Here is a 21,024-nt window from a genome sequence, read left to right as displayed (position 1 = left end):
CGGTGGATCAACGGTCTACGCCTGGTGTGACGAGTGTGATGGTGGTATAACGGCTGAATGTGGTCGGACTGTGTGCCGGCATTGTGCAGATGTGGACCTCTGTCGAGCATGCTTTCGCCAGCACAATGCCGAGACTAGGACGAGACCGTCATGTGAGGGCCATTCTTTTTATGAAGTCATCTTGACGGGATCTGATGGCGTGCAAGATGCTCTAGCGTTGAAATCAGAGGTGTCGTCATGGTTTCAGGATCTCGTCATAAGGTATCCAAGGACAGACCTCTTAGACCGAACTCGGGCATGGGATCGTAGAGTCGCAGCGGCGTAATCACACAAACTTGTTTGGTACTGACCATACCGCTCACTTATCGTAAGCATCTCTGAGGTTTTGGAGATGGAGAGTTGTCTTCCTACTACCGGGTCGAAGATGTCACCTCTGATCGTCTGACATGCCCTTCACAAGACCCACGCCTGTGGTGCGTCCCACCGAACCAGAATCTCCGTCGAGCCATGGGATGCTGGGACCTATCAGCTGAGTCTGAAATGGAGCTGCATCATCAGCATGATGCTTCGCTACGGGTCCATAGCTTTGTGCCCATCCTTTAGGATTGTGATGGAATGAGCAAGTCTGGGGATCTTGCCCAGTATGAGGACTATGCCGACGCCCGTACACGGGGGTATCAGATATAGGGGATAAGGGATGTTATGCCATGGAGAAATGCGGTTGCAGGCTGGATCTGAGGCAGTAGGATGGGCACCGGTGGCGCACTGGAAACCGCGAGTATGAGTCTCAGTCACAATCATGTTGCCGAACAATATTCCAAAACTAAGTGGCCACAATACCTGCTTCAACCTCTGCGGGCCCTGGTCGACCAACGTCTTGCTACTGGAAACAGTGCCTGCAATATCGGGTGGACAAGGTTGTTAGTGAAGAGCTTGGAGTGAGAACGCCACCGCCGTCACCGATTTTGAATAACCCGCCAGCACGCCCCGTGACGCCCCTGTCTCAACATCTCACAACTTCTGCCAAGCGGATCCTGGAGCAACGTACGTGATGAGGTGGTAAGTCGGTACATATTCCGTGTTGAAGGGACTAGCAGATTTTTCTTCGACGAGTCCTCACTGAAAGAATACGTGTCCGCGAATTGACTTCAGGAATTCGGAGTCATCACGATGAGCGATTTGGGTCATTATTCCCATCGTGTGTGCCTTTACAGAGCATTCTCAGTATCGCAATGCGTGACAAGGCAGCATGATGCAAGGCCGGACTTAAGCGGTTAGAATTTTTGCAGCATCATATGGATCAACAAGACCCGACAAGCGGTCCTGATTTCCTTGGAGCCTGACCTACGCCTGCACCAGTGCGAGTGTTGTATATGGTCGTTTCGGTCAAGCATTCAATATCCCCTCGCCCGAGCATTAAACATGCTGCCATCCCCAAAACCCCGGACCCTGGCTACTGCTAACTCAACCAAGCCAAGCTTAAGAGTTTTCCACGCACTTGCACGGTACAATCGAACTCACGCTCGGCTAGGGCTGTTGCGTGCCTCTGAGTTTCCATCAAGAATTTCCGACCCACTAGGATCGGTCCGCCAAGCGAGCGCTCGAATCTAATCTACATGTTAATCTCACCGGAAAAGACCCCAACGTGAGCTTTTGAGCTTGCTTCTGTGCGAACATTGCCAATGCGCTGGTTGATCTTCCCAACCACGCTTGCAGGCATCCCCACCCAGGCCTGGGAGTGGTCCAAGGTTGTCACGTTACCAATCTGCTGGCCACTGCGATGAGACTGTGCTTGCGCAAAGACCACGCCACAAAACACCTGGCTGGACTCATGAACCTGTGCGCGATCCCTTAACTCGGTCATGGCGTGGACGGGGTGGTGTCGGCGGCGACGGTGGCGAAGGACATGGCGCGGACGTTCCCTGAGCTGCGAGGTCGGACTGATGGTGGGCATCGGCGGCGGCATTCCCAATCTGGCTCGCGGGGTAGACATCCGGCTGGGGGACGTGGTGGTGAGCATGCCAGACAAGACGTGGGGTGGAGTGGTGCAGTTTGACCATGGCAAGGCAGAGGACGGCGGGGTGTTTGTAGTCAAAGGACAGCTCAACCAGCCGCCGGAGATGCTGCTACGGACGCTGTCGCAGGTACAGGCGCGGCATCGACTACGGCCTAGCAAGATCATCCAGTATATCGATGAGGCGGTGGGGAAGAACTCGATGTTGGAGGACAACGGGTTTGTGCGGCCCGATGTGCCAGACCGGCTGATGTGTACCGTTTGCCACACCCATATTGACAACGCCGCTGGCGGGTGTAACGGCGGGCATCAACGCAAGGTACGGAAGAGCTCGGCGCCGGTGCTGCATTACGGCATCATTGCCTCGGGTAATGTGGTGGTGAAGGATGCGGTGGTGCGCGACCGGCTGCGAGATCAGTATAGTGCGCTCTGCGTGGAGATGGAGGCGGCCGGGTTGATGAACGACTTTCCGTGCCTGGTGATCCGGGGGATCTGTGACTACGCGGACTCTTCTAAGAACGACGCGTGGCATTTGTACGCGGCGATGACGGCGGCGGCGTACGCGAAGGAGTTCTTGTTCTACGTGTCACCGGCACAGGCCAGCCAGGAGCAGCCGATCCGTCAAGTCGTTGGTAAGTAGCGCTATCAGACAAGTCGACGATCAGCGGCGGTATGGTTAAACACCATTTGTATTATGACACTGCATGGTGTTTTTCTCCACTATATGGGATCATGGCGCTAACTATCATGGACTGTAGGCATTCTTGACGCGGTGCAGCAGGCCACGCAGGCCCACGCTCAGGCATTACAGGCTCAGGTGCGGCACTTTGAAAATGATGAACATCGCCGCTGTCACCAAGCATTCAAGACGAGTAACTATGAAGAGCAGAAGGACAGGAACCCGGACCGGGTGGACGGGACGTGTCAATGGGTGCTACAACACGAGCAGTATCGGCGATGGCACGACAGTGGAGGTAGTGGCCTCTTGTGGATCTCGGCGGATCCAGGATGCGGCAAGTCAGTGTTGGCCAGGTCACTGGTGGATCACGAGCTGCGAGGCTCAAGCAGGCACAGCATCTGCTATTTCTTCTTCAAGGATAACGAGGAGCAGGACCGTCTCACCACGGCGTTGTGCGCGCTGTTACACCAGCTGTTGGCGCAGCAACGGCAGCTGATCCGGCACGCACTGGCGATCTACGACCCGAACAAGCCGGAGAAGGTACAAGACGATGCGGCGGTGCTGTGGCGGACGCTAATGGCTGCCGCACGTGACAGCGATGCGCAGGACGTCACATGCGTGCTGGACGCGCTGGACGAGTGTCGACCACAGGATCGTGCTGAACTAATCGATAGGCTGGCGCGGTTCCATCAAGACACACAAAGGCAGCCCAGCACAACACGTACTACGCGCTTGAAGTTTCTGGTGACGAGTCGACCGTACGATGATATTCAGGATGACTTTGAGCGCACGTTGCGAGACCTCCCTGCGATTCGACTGCGAGGAGAGGAGGAGAATGAGCAGATCCGTGCGGAGATCGATCTTGTGATCAAGATGCGTGTCGCGGAGCTCAGTTCGAATCTCGGACTGTCTGAGGTCGTGCGAGATGGACTGCAAAACACGCTTCTTTGCATGAAACATCGAACATACCTGTGGCTCTATCTGGCCTTGGACGACATTAAACCGCAACTAAAGAACAGTCGTCGACCGCAGCTGGAGTGCGTGAAGCAACTTCCGTCGTCGGTGGAAGATGCGTACGAGAAGATCCTCGGTCGGGTTCGTGAGTGTGAGAGAGCCAATGCCCGAGATATTTTACGCATTGTGGTGGGCAGTCGACGGTCACTTACGGTGCGGGAGATGGCCATTGCATTCGGGATCGCGGATGGGCGCGCTCAGGGAGTGGCCACTCTGCAAGACGCACGTCTGGAGCCTCAATGGGTGCAGGCCAGCCTTCGTCGGTGGTGCGGCTTGTTCATTTTCTTCAACCACGACCGAATCTTTCTCATCCACCAGACTGCAAAGGAGTTTCTCTTAGCCGACACTCGCATTTGCGATCCCCCGTGTGGGTGGAGATGGAAGCACTGTCTTGATGTCGGTGAAACAGAGATGCAGCTGGCACAGATCTGTACGAATCTGTTGAGTTTCCAGGATGTCCGATCTACCACTCGGGAATTGACGAGGCGGCTCGATCCCTTTTCACTGGTTGCGAGCGTGTTAGAGCAGGATAATGAGAATGAAACGCTGGTGGCGTATGCGGCAGAACATTGGCCGTCACACTTCCGAGCGGCACAAAGTGTCGCTAAAGAGGGATATGTTGATGAGGGATATATCGATGAGCTGACCCCATTCTATGATGCTGGTGGTGACTTACGGCAGCTGTGGTTTTGTATCTACTGGCGAGCAACCGAGCAGTACGAAAAAGAGCCAGCTGTTAACAACCTGCAGCTTGCGGGACTTCTAGGGCATGTGCAACAGGTGGCTCGCACTTTGCAGTCAACGAGTTTATATGGTATCAATGATGTTGATGAAGATGGCAACACAGCCTTGATCTGGGCCAGCCGATATGGCCACACAGCGGTGGTGCAGATGCTGCTGGACCAGGGAGCGGATGTCCATGCTCAAGGAGGCTACTATGGCAACGCGCTGCAGGCGGCATTAGATGGTGGCTAGGAGACGGTGGTGCGGATGCTGCTGGACGCAGGTGCTAATGTCAACGCTCAAGGAGGCCACTATGGCAATGCGCTGCAGGCGGTATCAGATGGTGGCTACGAGACGGTGGTGCGGATGCTGCTGGACACGGGTGCCGATGTTAACGCACAAGGAGGCGAGTATGGCAACGCGCTGCAGGCGGCATCCTGGAATGGCCACGAGGAAGTGGTACAGATGTTGCTGGACCAGGGAGCGGATGTCCATGCTCAAGGAGGCGAGTATGGCAACGCGCTGCAGGTGGCATTGCTCCGTGGCCACACAGCAGGTGGTGCAGATACTGCTGGACAACGGGGCTACTAGCCTTCCTGAGAGGTAGCAAAACACAGTCTTCGCTTGGTTCAAATGTCTTACAGTCTGCGGAAAGGTAGTTATCATGGGTCATAGGGCTTCAACGAGCCGACATGTCAAGTTGTCATTACAATAAGCGGAGAGATATTAACATCTATTGATTGGATGAAGTTCGTTCGTGCACTTAACTTGATCAGTCATAGTACATGCATGGTGAACTCCACTAAACATTCTAAAAACGAACTGTTGTGCCACGTGAATTTTGCAAGGATCTGTAAGTGCGGTGCGTCCTGGGGCAGCGACACAGATAGCGGGCGCGTGGGGCCTGGACGGCCCGGAGCCGAGGAAGCAGCATTCATGACATCACGATTTCTATGGGTTTTAAGTTATCCTCTTAAGGCATATGTAGACCCCTTCTACCAGGACGATTTTCTTCTTTCTCCCAATTCGCCATTCCTGAAAATATTGATCTTTGCACCCGGGCTCACCTGCCATAAGACCAAGCATATAGCAAGCTCCGACGTGAGATCGAAATAGTGAGAGCTCTTGAGGTTGAGAACTAAGTCTCTTTGATGGACGAAATGCAACAGGAACTCTACAACGTGGATGGATATAGATCTCGTCCCCAAGGCATGAAAGAGGTGGCATTATCCCGAAGTATCCATTGCGTGTGACTGCAAATCGACTTCCCATCGCCAGGTTTAGTTTCCAGTGCTTTGCGAAACCAGTTAGGACAAACACATTCACGCTCGTATATTGACACGGGCGGCTTCAAGGTATCCCACATTCGATCGCACGAGCTTGGACCTTAAGTCTGATCGCCGCAGTCTTCTACACAACCAAGAAGCTATAAATTGTGTGCATACAAGCCCCAGACCTAGGGTATGCCAAAGGTCAAACTCCTCTACGTTACGACGTTGTTTCCAAGGCCTCCTAGTCTACCAGCTGCCCTCGTCACAGTCACCATCATACAACAGCGACTACGCCATCGATGCGAACCGCAAATAGGCCGGCCCCGGAGCCCTACGAGCAGCAACCTGGAAGCTAAAGCAAACCCCCGAGCAGCCGAGCCTGTCCACTATCCCATCAGCCTTTCATGACAAGACGGACTTTTTCGCTTCGGTTGTCTCCATCAGAGTCCAGACCAAGACACCCCCCAGTGGCGACCCTCCGCTGATGCGTGTCCACAAATCCGTCAGGGGGAACGCTGATTAACACGGCGCGAGTAAAAATACAAAGGCAAACATGACGGGCGACGAAAGGAGACATTCTGCCGCTGCGAAGGAAGCACGGGCCGACGGCTGAAGCGAGACGAGGACGTGCCGACCAAGCGCCTGGAAACCAGTCCTGCAATTCCGGAATGCACAGCGATCACGCACCTGGAGCGCCTGGGAGTTTGATCTCGCGCCTGAGCGGGCCCAACACGTGATTATCTCGTGGGCGGGTGCAGTAACTCGCGACTAGAACTTCCCAGCTCACTGATATCAACTCAAGACTACATGATGAGACGTCTAGGATGTCAAACAGCAACATGGGTATCTCATTAATCATTACACAACTCATAGCACGGTCGTAGTAGTATCGTAATAGGGATATATGGGCTGCTCAGTGCAATCTGCTCTGCCCATACGAGTACACGGGAGGCCCCTCCCTGCGAGACCCCTTCCCGCTAGAGCTGACCGCTATTTGTCGACCTTCAACACTGCCGGTTCTTGCGCCGGGCACCCTTCTCGTGCGTATGACTTTCATCTGCGGGAGTCTGTGGAGCAATTGATGCACTTTGCTCAGTTGTTGCTTGTTTAGCTTCCATTATTCAGTGTTCTTGTCGTAGTGGCTTGCCACCTTCTCCAGCGGCTGCAAGAGTCTCTGCTCCCAGTCATGGTGGCGAAGCATGTGACAATCAACTACAGGATCAGAGCGCTTGGCTGACTCTCTGGCCTTTGCAAACCGTGGCTGAAGCTCCTGACCTCGTGATGTCGCATCATCAAGAAGTCATCGCACGGCATGGACGCTATTCGCGGCAACTGTGATGTCGTCGATCATACATGACTTTGGACCCGCAGACAGTGGACCCAACAGCTGCTCGGGCCGGAGAAGGCGGGCAAAGATCGTAGGCCAGACTTGTTCATCGAGCTTGAGAGGGTAGAGATCAGACTGTGACAGGTAGATGAAGATGTTTGCACAGACATAGACGGCGCAGTCGGCTCCGTTTGGCTTGTTAAGATCCATGCTCCTCGATAAGCCATTAAGATACCAGAGGCAGTTGCTCAGACTTCTCAAACCTAATGATCTGATCACAGAGCTCTTCCCGCACCTTGACTCCGTACTTGATAAGGCTGTCGGACACTGCAAAACGCTGAGCCTTGATGTCGGCGATGCCGATGACCCAGTGATCTTCAGCGACACAGGGGAACACAAGATAAAAGGAACCCCATGGCTTGATATATTTGCCGTCGACACAGACGATCTATACGCCATCGCAAGCCAGCAGCCCAACAATGTAGTCAATTGTTGTGCCCGTGAGCTATTTGTTGTCAAGCAACTCCGTCACACCCTAAGAGCGATGAGAATGCTCTTGCGCTGCAGCCTCATACCGTCAACCTCCTCAAACTCGGAAGGCTGCACAGAATGCGTCGTTTCTGGACCATTGCTGGAATGTGTCCGCTGCTTTTTCAGTAGAGGTTCCTTATATCCGTCCTGTGCTGAGGTCTTCTCGCCTCTGCGCGTTGCCGCATTTGATGGTGGAGGCTCCTTTCCTGGTTGGCTTATCACTGAATGGGTGCTTGCCTCGCCACTTTTGTCAACGGCTTCAGTGGGTAACGGAGCCGCTGAGATCGGCGGTCAGCCACTGTTCAAGACGGCCTGGTCAATGGCTGCATCTGAAACATCGGAGTAGATTGCGGCCAGCGGAACCGCGCAGTTTGCCTGCTTCTTAGCTGACTTTGAAATGTCATAGGCGGGTGCGGCTGGCGGAGCTGAACGGTCTGAACGGGATGGCTGGGGTGGTGTTGGAATTCGCTGGGGCGGATTGTTCGCCGACAAGACACTCTTCTCGATGTTACTGAGGCCTTTGAGCTGGTGTAGCGCTGGTGTCAAGGGACGCAGGTGTGGCAGCTGCGGCCGTGGAATTGCTTCAGAATCACCAATCCCGTATTTGTCGCCGGAGGCGCACGGATCGATCACTCGCGTCGAAGTCACTTAGAGCATTGTCCTTCAATGTCGCTTGCAAACTCCAGCCTCGTTCCGAGTCAACCGAAGATGTAAGTGAGTTGCTGCCAGCTGAGTCAAGATCTCGATGCCGTCACAGATGTCGCTGACCGCGTCGTCGAGGTACAAAACAAGGCGAGAGTGTACGCGCTTTCGAGGCCTGATGCCAGCAAACAGACCTTCGGAAGCCAGTAGGCTGCCGCTGGCCTCACATGCAGTGTATCGCAGACGGGGTGGTTGAGATCAAAGAGTATTGAGTTGTCTTTGTTCTTGAGCTTCTCTGCAGAGGGTTTGAAGATCGCACCGCATCCCAAGTGTTGATCGCAAGGTTTTGGCGAATTGCGGTAGCACACCCAGGCTATCGTCACCCTCAAACAGCTGCCTGAGCCTTTGCTCAGCCCGTTCATCGTGACGGGCCTCGAATGCGGTGTCCGCTTTACTGATTGATGGACTTGTCAGACCAGCAGTGGCCTGACAGGCGCTATACAAGTAGCGTAGTGGTTGAACTCACAGTGTGTCAAGCTCGCTCTCTGTTCAAGCTCTGTTGCAGAGAGCCCGGAGGCTGCGCCGAAGACCGCCCGTCAAACGGCCGTGGTTGACAAACTCTCGCAGCACACCAAGGTTGTCGTCGTTTGGGAAGAGTTCTCCAAGTTGCTGCTCGGCTCGATTGTCTTCGTTGGCTGCGGTACACTTCGTGGCCCTATACTTGAAGTTAATGTAGAATTTTAAGCCTCTACTGCCCGGAATATCCTTCGCTGCGTCCGCCCTATGTTCGCCGGCGGCACTATACACTGCCCCCGCGAGCGCAACAGGTTCCTTCGTCTTCCATCAAGAGAGGAGAGCAGCGATGAGCTCCAAGCACTTGTTTGTTGGATCTCTGGTGTCGGCTTGAGATGAACTGCGAGCTGTGCGCGGACCGCGTTCTCACGCCCTCAAATCGAGCCGATGATCAGCTCTCGTAAAGTTCGGTCGCCGGAGCTTCGCGTCTGTATGAAGGAGGCTTGCGCGCGCGCTGACTGGCGGAGTCTTGGGGTCATGAGGACTGGCACAGAGGTCAGAGAACTGATGCCAGGATTCTGCCGGCGCCGCAAATCCAACCGGCGTGTTCGTACATCAGAGCCGGTACGACCATGCTGCGCGAGGTTTGTCACCGTTCGTCGCCTGGGCACGATCGAGCTTAGCTTAACCTTTGGTGTGGAGGGAGCGAGTACGGCGGACTACAGTGGCCTGAATTGCAGGCGCAAGCTTGCACCGTTGCAGCCTTGCCTCAGCTAGGCACGTCACTCTGGACTCGTCGGTGTTAGCGAGAGACACCTGACACTGCCCAACCTTAGGCTTGTGTCATCTAAAGGGAAGAGGCGACATTTCCGAAGCCTCGCTTATCGGACTGCCTGGCCAAGGAACCCGGTCCAGAGGCACTGTCCGTGATATCTGTTGCAGGTGAGACTCGAGAGTTGCGTACTTCTGCTCAGACTTGTCGCTTCTTTGTCAATACTGAAAGCTTGTTGTTAGCTCAATGACCTTCCACCAACACTCGTCGCAGGGGCCATCGAAAATTCATGCTCTGGGCGATGCCGGATGTTATGGGTCGCAGCCCCGCCAGGGTCCGCACCTCCGTTAACATTCGCAAAGGGCTAACATATCTTCGGCATCTGGTGGTATTTGTGATCTGAGATACCGGCTCGCTCAACGGGAACCAAGACTCCTGGGTGCAGCGGCTTCGCCGACAGCATCTTCACCCTCTACATCAGGCCCGCAAAGGAACGTACACACACAATTTACTGACGCCCGGCGACTAGGGCGAAAGGGCACCTATCGAATAGACTAATATTACACATCCAGTATTAATGTCCTTCTCCCATCGAGCACATATGCAAAGTCTCCGGCCGTTGGTTCACATCTCACATTTCTCTTCGGGTTGCTCGTGGTTTAATAGCTGATTAGTCGACGGGCATGAAGGCGATTATCCAAGTGTTCAGCGTCCTATCTTCCGCGGCTGAAGCGGTGTCGGCTATTTGCGGTACGAGGTAATAAGTAGAGTAAGTCGGGGCTATGGCGTCAGGTCGCTGTTGGCAGACCGGTGGTTAGTTCAGGTTGGTTTGCGTCAAGTCGATCTGTAGCTATCGCATACTGTACCTCCTTCACCTGTTCGTATTGAGGATTGTAGATAGCCAAAAGGATTGGCAGATACTGTCTCGTGTGTTTACAAACTGAAGGACGCTGGTCTGTGGCGTGAGCAAGCCATGAGACTGCCATAAAGTCATTTCGATGCCGGTGGCAAACAGACGATCGCCCAACAATGCAGCTCGTACAGTATGCAAATGAGAGCGCTGCCCGCATACCTAAAAGTGCCGAAGGAAGCATCAAATCTGGTGATGAGAGAATCCCATGAGGAGATTGTACAAGCCTTCGAGACGAAGAACATCAGTCCAAAGGGGATCTTATTTGACCCTGAACGCGTCACAATACACCGCCCGTAGAATGATGGTTGCTAGCTGCTGTTTCAGGATATACGGCCGCAGGTCGACCACTTTTGCCACCTCACAGTGCGGTGGGAAGCTTTCGCGTGATTAATCTGTGCTCCCGCTGATTGGCTACGTTTCCACACCTCGCAAAATGATGGCCAGAAGTGAATGCTTTAGAGATTGCGACATCAACGCGGATACGCAATAGATCGATCTGCCAACGAGAACAGCCTGCGAAAGCCCCCGATGTTGCAGAGAATGCCTCCGCCAATTCCAAATCCTCTGACTACGTTTACAGTAGCATTCGACACCACTGCCCAATTCAATACGTACGACACTGCAGTGAGGACGAGGGTCCTGCTCCTCATGTTCGTGCAACTTTCCTTGGGCTACCATCTCCTCAGCTACAATTCTCTCGCCAGCAATTATGACCTGGAATAGGTTCTGACAAGACAAATGAAGTCATGATTGCGAACACGAAGTTTAAAACTAGAGGTGCGTCGTTCTTGAGGGTTCAAGGGACACAACGCGGACCTCCTTTCTCTTCACATAATCTCCTCCTTGACGCGTCATCGTGTGCCCGACGCGTGTCCTGATATCCTTTGACTGACGTTAGCCGGCCTTGGTGCGTGTGCTCCGCCTTTGGCGTAGGGAATGTAATGGCAACTCAAGTGGGGAGCGGGTCGCCAAGATTCATTATCAAAGAACCAGAGTACGCGTCGCCTTGGCAGACCGTCCAGGCCGCAGCTGGTGCGTGGATTATTTCCTCGAATAGGCTGATTGCTACTGGATACAAATATTCGCTGAATTGGTTGACCGTTACTGTAACGCCGTACCTATCTCGGCGCGAGACTAGGTCAGACGCCATAGCGAATGGAAGGTATGTAATAGCATGTCGCAAAAACTGTGCAAGGAATACAGCACTATGATAGCGCTTCAGATCACAAACGAGGACGGACTGACTGGGTTTATGTAATCAAAGTGACTTATGCAATGCCAAGCACTGTCTGCTCGCCCTCACATTGTCTTCTTCACCTTCGGCATCGTCAACGCGGCCACCACGACCGGCAAAACGCTTACGATTTCTCCCAGCCCAGCAAAAGCAGGTGGAATCCTGATCTTGACGAACGCCCCTCCAGCCAATAGCACTGCAAGGACATTATAAGTAGCCGACCAACCAAAGTTGAACATGATTCTGCGGTACGCAGCCTTGGATACGTCAAGCAAGCCCAGCACACCGTCCAGTCCGCCCAGCAGCACCACATCCGCGGTGCCGCGAGTGACGTCTGATGCCGATTCGCCGATTTGCACACCGACATCGGCTTGGGCCACTGCCACAGCGTCGTTGGTCCCATCGCCAATGAACATAGTTGTTTTCCCTTGTTCCATTAGACCGCGGATATACTCCTGCTTCAGCGCCGGGGAGCACTCGGCGTGGGCATTCTCAGGGGATATGTCGAGGGTCGATGCAACGGCTTGCACGGCAGGGATGATGTCGCCCGAGAGTATGTGCACCGCAATTTTGCGGCGGACGAGTTCCCGGATCACATTCGGCGCATTCGCACGCAGGGTCGATTTCAGGCCAAAGATGGCGAGCGGCTGTCCATTGAGAGTGATACACAGCAGAGTACTGCCTTGCTGTTTAAGGGCGAGTACTTTCGGGTGGGCATCGACCTCAAGCCAGCGGGGATTACCGGCGCGGAGGGAGAGATTGTTGTAAGCGGCGTCGATGCCACAGCCGGGAACGGAGACGACATCCTGAAGGTTGACAGGGTGGCATGGTCGTTTGGACAGAACGGAGGCCACGGCCTGAGAGACAGGGTGTTTATTGTCTTTGACCAGGGCTAAGGCGATCGAGTAGACATCTGTTCCCGGTGCGAGGTCTCCATGTGCGAAAACTTCCTCGTGCACGACGTCAAGGTTTCCTTCGGTGAGAGTGCCAGTCTTGTCGAAAACCACGTCAGTCACCTTGTGTCCACGCTCGGTGACGTCGGCGGTCTTGATAATGATACCTCCTTGTGCGGCAATGCCTCCAGCAACCACAAGGACCATGGGTACGGCTAGACCAAGCGCACAGGGACAGGACACAGCTAGGACAGCAATACAGTAGCCGATGGCGGTACCAATGGCACCGTCGACGGAGTCCCTCCGGCCCCGCAGGCCAACAATTAGCCACACGACGAAGACGATGACGGCTGCGGTGCACACGACCGGAATGAAATAGCTGGCAACCTTATCAGCCAAATCCTGAATCCGTGGTTTAGAGCTCTGGGCCTGCTCGACTAGGTTCGCAATGTCGGTGATGGTGTTCTTGCCTGGCAACCTTGTCACTTTTGCCTTGAGGGACCCGGCGCCGTTGACTGTGCCGGAGATGACAGAACTACCGACAGTCTTCAGCACCGGAAGACTTTCGCCTGTCAGCATCGACTCGTCAACCTCGCTTGTTCCCTGTGACACATCGGCATCAGTGACAATCTGAGAATGGGGTGGAATGATGATGGTATCTCCATATTGCAGAAGACGTGCGTCAATTTCGTTCGTGATGTCCGTTGCTGGGTCGAGTAGCATCGCAGTGGAAGCCTGCAGCGACCTCAGAGACACCTTGGAGACAGCTCGTTTGCGAGCCCAGGCGGCAAGAAGTCGACCGAGAAGGACCAGAGTGATAAGCAGAGTACTTGTCTCGAAGAATGGAGACGTCTCGAGATCACGGCCATCGAAAATAAGACCAAACGCAACGACAGAGTAGCCGTACGCGGCCGTGATGCTGATGACGACAAGCATATCCATTTCTAGGACCCTGTTGTAGATCAAAGCGGAAATAGCAGGTTTATAGAACTCGGGATATGCGAGTGTCTGGACGACGGTGGCGAGGACCAGCGAGATGATGAGGACGGTGCGGTGAGGGATGGTCTGAAAGTCGCCCCATTCCATGACTACCACCGGCATGGTGAAGACGAAGGCCGCGAAGGTTAGCGAAGCCACCCAAACGAGCCTGCGATGGCCCGCATCGAGGGTTCTGTCATTGCGCGGCGGCGCCAACTGACCACCCGAGCGGTCAACCAGCTCCCTTGCACCAATCAGGCACGGGTCGTAGTAAACCTCAAAGACATTCTTCAATACTTTGGTGCAAGAATCGACGCCGTATGGCAGACTGTCCTGAAAGCTTTTCGCTGTGCGCGTGTCCAGGACGAGATCAATGGACTGACTGTCCGCCGAGAAAGGCACCAATTGATAGCCAGTGGCGCGCTGCGCGAGACGGATAGCGTTCTCGAAGCTGGTGATTTTGGTGTCGACATCAATTTCAGCCGTGTTGTTGATAAAGATGACCTGGACATTGGACACTCCCGGGACATTTTGGAAAGCACGAGTGAGGTTGTTGGCGCAGCCTGAGCAATCCATCCCGGTGACGTTGAGCAAGAAGTGCTCCGTTGTAGCGCCTTTCTCAACATCACCGTGGCTCAAGGAGGCAGCTGTCCGCTCCTTGGAGGTATCAGGGTCCTGTTCCTGGTCGTGGTCATGATCACAGGCATGTTTCCCAGTATCGTGTCCATGATTATGGCCATGATGCCTATGCTCATGCCCCTCGGTGTTCAAGGTTCTGGTCGTCTTCGCAGTATGGCGCCGACCCACGGTGGAGCGGTCCTTGCGGTACAAGTGGCCAGAAGAGACGCCATGAGGCATGGGAGGGGCAATGGGTAACATCGACCCAGCGCACCCTTTCTCAATTTTAGAGGTAGAGGCCAGAACGCTGCGGCAAATGCAGCGAGCGGTCTCAAGGTACGCCGAGTACTTTTCCATTGCGGCGAGGATGTGGTTGTCGCAGGCCTCGCTTCCATGGAGACCAACTTCATCGTGCTCATGGTCGTGAGGATGGCCGTCAGCATTGGCATGGGCGTGACCATGCTTCTCCTCGAGCTTGTCAGCGTCACTGTGGCAGTCTTGTCCGGCACACTCTTTGGTGGCGGTCTCGCAGGCGAGCTTGCACTCGAGTGCAGCAGCAGCCTTGATGCAGGCCTCTATGATTTGGTTAGCAATCTCTACTATCTATTAGGGGTCAAGCTGACCGTCGCATTTCTCATCCTGGTCGCAATACTGAGGGAGGGTGCTGGCGCTCGAGGCAGCAGTGGAGGGTGTGGCTTGGGCATGGCCGCAGCAATCTCCCAGGCACTCTGCCTCAGGCTTCTCTGCTGAGTTGCTCATGTTGTGTCTAGGTCAGCTGTATAGGAGTTGGCAGATTTGTGATGGTGTTTGTAATTTATTGTGAGATGTGAGTGCCGAATGGTTGATTAAATAGCGAACGCGCCGGGAGGCGTACGTTTCCTCTTGCTGGGGATGGGCATCATGATTGGAGAACAGAAACCGTACAACGGGGTTGTAACGTATGGATTTAGGGGGCGCTTGGCGTGACTCATCTCGCCTGGACCTCCTTGAAAGGACCCTAGAACGAGAGTTTCAACGAGACGCAAGCCGTCCAAGCCCTTACAAGGAAGCCACATCTCCCTCGGCGGGAGGGCCAGTCGCAGACCTACCACCGAGGCTGGAAAAACACGTGCTGAAATCATTTACTTTCTGTGGCAGGTCGCGAGACCGATACATTTGATCAAACCAGCTGTGCACTTCTCGGTGCCGCGTGGCGCCGAGAGGTCTTCCTGTCACTCGTAGATCGGAAGCAAGGAGGCGAACGACGAATCAAGGTCGTCCCCAGACTTAACAACGAATCGTTTCACCATTATATTCTCGTGTGGGTATCGAAGTAGTGTAGTCGCAGAAAAAACAAGGAATTCAATAGTATGGCGCGTTGTATCGAGTACATCCGTGCATGACAACAGTGGGCAATGGGCGCGGTGAAGACATTAAGAGCCGAAGCACTGTCCATATCATCTCACCAGCTTCCAGGAAGTTTTCAGTCACACAGAATCTAGGCGCAGGACGGCTTCAATTTTCGAACTATTCACACTTCCTAGTACTGTAATTGATTATCAGACACTAACAGAGAAATGACGCCTCATCTTGTGGAACGGCACACTACATGTCGTTATGGCGCTGTTACCAATCTACCCGGTCCGTTGTCCCTTGCAATCGCATCCAGACACGATCGAGGTGGTGCAGAGATCATAAATGCTTGACCTGTAACAAATCGCGAAAGATCTATTCGATCTATCGGTCGTATTTGTCTCCGGGATTCGGAGCAGTGCCACGGGGTTCCAGTCAGGCCAAACCCCGCACCGAGAAAATTCTTTCGTTGACTACTCGGAGCTACTTTACGTCCCGATACAACTAGATAGAGCAGGGGCGCTCTCAGTGTACATATCATTCCTACCTTTAATAAGCATGAGGTTGATCTAGAGTGCAAACATAAGCATCCACTTTGATAATACACATATCTCCTAGGCCACTATAGGGCACTTAATTTCTGTATGCGGTCGATTCAACGCCTTTTGAGTAGTGAGAAGAGCGTGACTCGTCCAGTAGGCTTGCGCAAAAGTGAGGACCTTAAAAGACTGGGCCTCTAGATATCGGATATTTTTTCCAGCATTGGCGGCCTCATGGGCTACGTACATAGCCTTGGACATGCCTCACGTAGCTTGACGAAAGGAATTCCCAAGCTAAATTTGTCCATCTTCGCAGCCGCCTCGTCCGCGGACCAGGTAGAGAATGCTGATGCTACAATGGGCATCTCCATATCCCCGAAAACACACCACAACAATGCGTGGATGGCTTCTTCGGCCAATCGGCAAGTATGCTCATATTTCAGGATATACGACCGCAAGTCGACCACCTCTATACACCTCGTAGAATGCTAGGTCGCAGCGTGTGGTACCAACGCGACATAGCGACCATCGAAGCAGCTGGCCTAGTATGTTTTTTAGACCGGCGGCGGTCATTCTAGTCCTGGCTCTCCTCTTGCGGCGCGTGCAGCCACAGGGGCAGAGGCGGCTGTGCGTGTCTTGGCGGGACAAGTTCTGGATCGCAAACGCCAGCTGGTTGGGTTTAGGCCTGGCTCTTTCTACGACACTCTTTGTGACATCGGGACTGAAAGCCATGGTCGGCAAGCCTCGGCCAAATTTTCTCGACATCTGTAATGCAGATGTGGATCATTGGCTGACTTTGTGGTCGGTGGTTCCAGAAGCGAGAGTGACTCTGATGCGCCGGCGGCTGGTGACTTGTCGATAGGCGGATCTGAGCTTACTAAACGATGCCTTTTTTGCGATTCCGTCTGGCCATGCGTCTATGTCTTCTGTTGTATGTACGTGACAGCCGCTGTGGGCAGCACCTGCACATTTTCTTGGCCCGAATTGTGCGCGTCAAATAGATGGAACGAATAATTTGGACGCAGATGCGAGTGTGGGCTGCATTGCTTAGGCACAGGACATCTTTCCGTGTGTGGAGCACAGTGCGATGGCTGCGAGGAGTACTGGTTCCTGTGGTCCATAACGTCTCCAAATTTAGACGTAGCAGTCAACGTCGACGTCCTGACGTGATCTGCGTAAGCCAACTGGGTCCACATGCTTCTCAATAAGTACTAGAGATGGTTTCGAATGATAGGTGGCGGGTTGTAGGGTTGAAATTGCTGGTAACAGGCGCATGGATAACATCGATTGCCGGAGCGTGATAACTACATAACGTTATCAGCCTGAGTCGGGACGGGATCGTGTCAAACTCCAGCCTCAAGAGGTTGACTTCGAGATTCTTAGTCGCCTTCCGTTCTCGCCAAGACAGGACGAGTCTGCTGGTAATATCCTTGGCGTTCTTGGTCTCCTGAGCCAAGACAAGCAAGCTAGTGCAAGGCGGTGAGAGCTTGGCATGTTTCTGATTGGCAGGGAGGCGTCCTGTGGTTTTTGTTATTTTGCTTGACCCATCATATCGAATGTGCTTGACGCGTCACTTCTCTATTCAAAACGCAATGCATCTAGACTGTGGCATCTAGACCGTGACCATCAAAGACATTCGAGCTTGAAAAGCTCCACCGGGCATCGTTACAGTTCTTACTCTTCCCGACCATTCACGGACTAGAGCCTGCCTTCCTATCACTGAGAAAGGCTTAAATAAGCCTGCTTCTCTAAATACGGGACAGACGCACTATCAAGTGACCAACTCAAGCTGCATCGGGACAGAAAAGCTCTGAACAAAATGAGGGAGCAGATGTACTGAGAATTGCCTGCACAGACCCAGGAGGATCAGGTACTGTATCGTTCCGATGCTGATAATTGTCCCTTAGAAGACCCCATCCCTGGCGTCCGATATTCAACTCTCAAATCGCCAGAAGAAAGTGCATAGACTGGGAATTCTGTAGACCCTGTGTCAGATGCTGTTTAGCAGTTGCTGTCATTGGGCGGGGCAGTGAAAGGGCTGCGTAATCTGAAGATTGAGGGCCACGCTGCTGACGTGGCAGAGAGCTGGCAGTGTATGCCAAGAAAATTGAACAACAGGGTCTAGCTCAAATTCTGGTTGACCAATGGATACCCGCTATGTTCACCCAAGGTTTATCGAGGAAACTTGTAATGACCGATAGGTATCGGAAACCTGTGATTTTGCCTGGGCAACAGCTCCCCATCCAGATATAGCAAGATTGTTGGACTGGCGAAATGCTGCATACTAGTGAACGATTCCACGGATCCTCGGGCTTGCCTATAGTATTTCGAGGAAGCCGCAGCTAGGGCAGTATGTAGAAAGGCGGATTGAGGACTGCGCGTATAATGTTGCTTAAGGGATCGGTTGCGGTCGCCGAGGGGACGCCAAGCTTTACCCCACAGTGTGTCTACCTCCTCACTCTATAAACGTACTGTAGTCACTTCAGACCTTGTTAATGACAACCGGAGGTACGTTCAAGATGAGAACCAGTGCGAAGAGTGTCGTTACCACTTGCCCCAGTACATTTTGAATGTCAGAGATGCCGCATTATGGCTTGTATATAATTGCTGTCGGAGGAACTAAGGGACATCAAGGCTAAGAATGCTAAGGCGCTAGAGTAGAATTTCGAGCGTCGGATTGCAGGCAATCTCATAAATTACAGTTTGTACACCGGCTTCGTCCTAAAGGCAGCTTACACTACTATAGCATAGTGACAGTCTTACCAACGGTGCATCAGTTCCTAACTATCAACGATACCTGCACCTGGTTGGCACGACAAGCTCGTTAATGTATCTGGTATCTTCCTGACAAAGGAAGATGCTGCCAGGTTTGGCTTGAAGTGAATGAGAACTAGCTGGCCCTCAAGCTCGCTGCTGCACTATTCCAGGGTGATCCTCTCACCGCCTATGCTCAGCAATTATTGGCACAGATAGCCGAGCACTGTTGCTGTGTCCGTCATCATCGAAACAAGATCTGGGGAAGCCGGTTTGGCAGACTCTCTAGCCATTGAATGCCGGATACTTTCCAACTAGCATGCCAACAGTTGAGGCATCTCCACCTCTTCGAGTTGATTGACTGTGTTCTCCCTGTCGATCTTTGGGATAAGAGTCATCTTCCCGCGCTCAAACATATCCATAGACACAAGATTCTGGTACTTGTGAGCACTGTGGTCTACAGACCGGATAGGAAAGATATCACGGAGAATCTTTCAATGCGACAAGAGCCAGGAGTGATGGAGAATCGAGTCAAATGGGATTGGTACAAAGCAATCGCCGTTGTTTACCATTGCGCAAATCGTTCGGCACAGAAGTCACAGCACGATCGAACAGCATTCACTTTGCGGCACCATGTTGACATCAAAGGCTGTATGTCTGACACGCCGTGAACGAGTCGCACGTGTTGCCGCAGATGGTCTGCAAAGCACGAAAGGATCAAAACGGTCGCTGGATCAAAATACTAACCCAATCCCTTTGGTCGAACGAGATGGGAGCGTCTTGCGTCGGTGGCGACAGCCGACAAGACAAAATCATCGCCGTGGATCGAAGCAGGCGGCGGCAGCAGCACCTTATGAGCAGGCAACTCCAGACCTCAGTCCTAGGACTGGATTGTGATGAGCAGAATCTCCTCTGCCAGGTAGGCAGATGGCGAAAGGACGACTTGAAGTCCAGGATTTTCTGGGCGCGAACGGCAGTCGAACATTTTTATACACAATCCAGCTTGTTTTGTCTAACCATCAATGTCTCTCCTTCTCTCTACAGCACCTGCATACCGCCGAGCTTCATATCTATCTTCCTAAATCTCTCTCTCTCTTTGCGATCCTTGATCAAACACATGGTAGCCAACAGCAGCAATAGATCGATGGCACAAAATCCAAATAGAAGAGTAAAAATGATGTCCAAGAATTGGTTGGCGAAACTGCCAAACGGGGCCATGCAGAGGCCAAGTTGCGCAGCGACTGCAGCCGTAGGGCATGTTTGGTCTCGGACAAACAGACTGGGATTGTTGTAACCGCAGCACTCGAATCGGCTTTGGAGCAGGGACTGCACGAATTCTTCTTGACTGTTCCAGAGCGGCTCGAGGTTTTTGTGCGTTTCAAGCGTCTCGAACCAAATGCGCAAGCCGATTCCGAGGGTACAGAAAGTAGTGATCACGATGCCCCACAAGTGGCTGATCAACCAGTGGTGGTTTGTCTGGATGAATATGGCCGGGAGGGACATAAGGAAGATAATGAACATAAGGATCGAGTTGGCCAGAGAGGCTAGAGGAAATGTTAGTGAATGAAGTAGTACGTGTAAATATGGGTGCAAACCGGTGAGAGGGGTGTGGGCGAGAAGGAGATCGGAAGCGACATTATCAATCATGGGCGCTCGACGGAGTGAGGCGCGGGTAGTCAAAGGAACAATGAGGTGCAGGACGGCGCAGGCTAGGTAGAGACCCTCGAAGCCGATGAATGTCCATAGAATCTTGTTCCGGCCCTCCATCTTTGTTGACTGCGGTGCGATTGCTAGGTTGTGGAGGGTGGAAATTTTAACGGAGTAGGTAAAGAGGATCTCGTTACTAGGCCTGCTCAAACCTACGCACGACAGTTGAAGGTGCAATGGGTGTAGATGAGAAACGAACGCTGAGAAATAACGACTGCGAAAGCAGTGGTATACCACCACAAGAACGGAATTACAGAGAAGAGAGAGGAAGGGACTTGAATTGACGGGGCACAATCTGCGACGAGATGAAACGTTTCAGGTTGACTGAGGTCCCTGCCAAGGCTGATCATTCAAAGACGCGCAAGGACGCTACCACCCGTAAAACATCAGAAGAGCTCCTTCTAGATTAGCTTGTTTGTATACACACGCGGCCAGGTTGTACTATACGCAAGAAGAAGCTAATGAGCATCACAGTGCAAGCGTTTGAACTGGGTCTACGATTGGTTGGTTGGGTTACCGCTTGCGTGTATGGACAACGTACACCGGATCTTTTCGTCCAATAGATTCTCG

The 21,024-nt window shown here is 53.1% G+C and overlaps 4 protein-coding genes across 4 annotated transcripts; 2 read left to right on the top strand and 2 right to left on the bottom strand.

Annotated features, from left to right (window-relative positions):
- Window positions 1-1,862: 1,862 nt before the first annotated feature.
- Window positions 1,863-4,682, top strand: HMPREF1541_10952 (uncharacterized protein; the record flags this gene model as incomplete). Its single annotated transcript, XM_008715621.1, has 2 exons — window positions 1,863-2,646; window positions 2,773-4,682. 2 exons carry the CDS (start codon window positions 1,863-1,865, stop codon window positions 4,680-4,682), a joined length of 2,694 nt encoding a protein of 897 aa, XP_008713843.1.
- A 15-nt stretch (window positions 4,683-4,697) lies between these two features.
- HMPREF1541_10951 (uncharacterized protein) lies at window positions 4,698-5,021 on the top strand (the record flags this gene model as incomplete). The annotated part of the gene is made up of 1 exon (XM_008715620.1): window positions 4,698-5,021. One exon carries the CDS (start codon window positions 4,698-4,700, stop codon window positions 5,019-5,021), a length of 324 nt encoding a protein of 107 aa, XP_008713842.1.
- A 6,677-nt stretch (window positions 5,022-11,698) lies between these two features.
- On the bottom strand, window positions 11,699-14,881 carry HMPREF1541_10950 (copper-translocating P-type ATPase; the record flags this gene model as incomplete). Its single annotated transcript, XM_008715619.1, has 2 exons — window positions 11,699-14,697; window positions 14,746-14,881. 2 exons carry the CDS (start codon window positions 14,879-14,881, stop codon window positions 11,699-11,701), a joined length of 3,135 nt encoding a protein of 1,044 aa, XP_008713841.1.
- A 4,904-nt stretch (window positions 14,882-19,785) lies between these two features.
- Window positions 19,786-20,514, bottom strand: HMPREF1541_10949 (uncharacterized protein; the record flags this gene model as incomplete). The annotated part of the gene is made up of 2 exons (XM_008715618.1): window positions 19,786-20,291; window positions 20,343-20,514. The coding sequence occupies 2 exons, from the start codon at window positions 20,512-20,514 to the stop codon at window positions 19,786-19,788; spliced, it is 678 nt and encodes a 225-aa protein (XP_008713840.1).
- Between the last annotated feature and the right edge of the window lie 510 nt (window positions 20,515-21,024).

Source organism: Cyphellophora europaea, assembly GCF_000365145.1.
Source record: "Cyphellophora europaea CBS 101466 unplaced genomic scaffold supercont1.15, whole genome shotgun sequence".
NCBI classification, from domain to species: Eukaryota; Fungi; Ascomycota; class Eurotiomycetes; order Chaetothyriales; family Cyphellophoraceae; genus Cyphellophora; species Cyphellophora europaea.
Note: the sequence above shows the minus strand (reverse complement) of the source record. Positions and strands in the feature narration are given on the sequence as shown.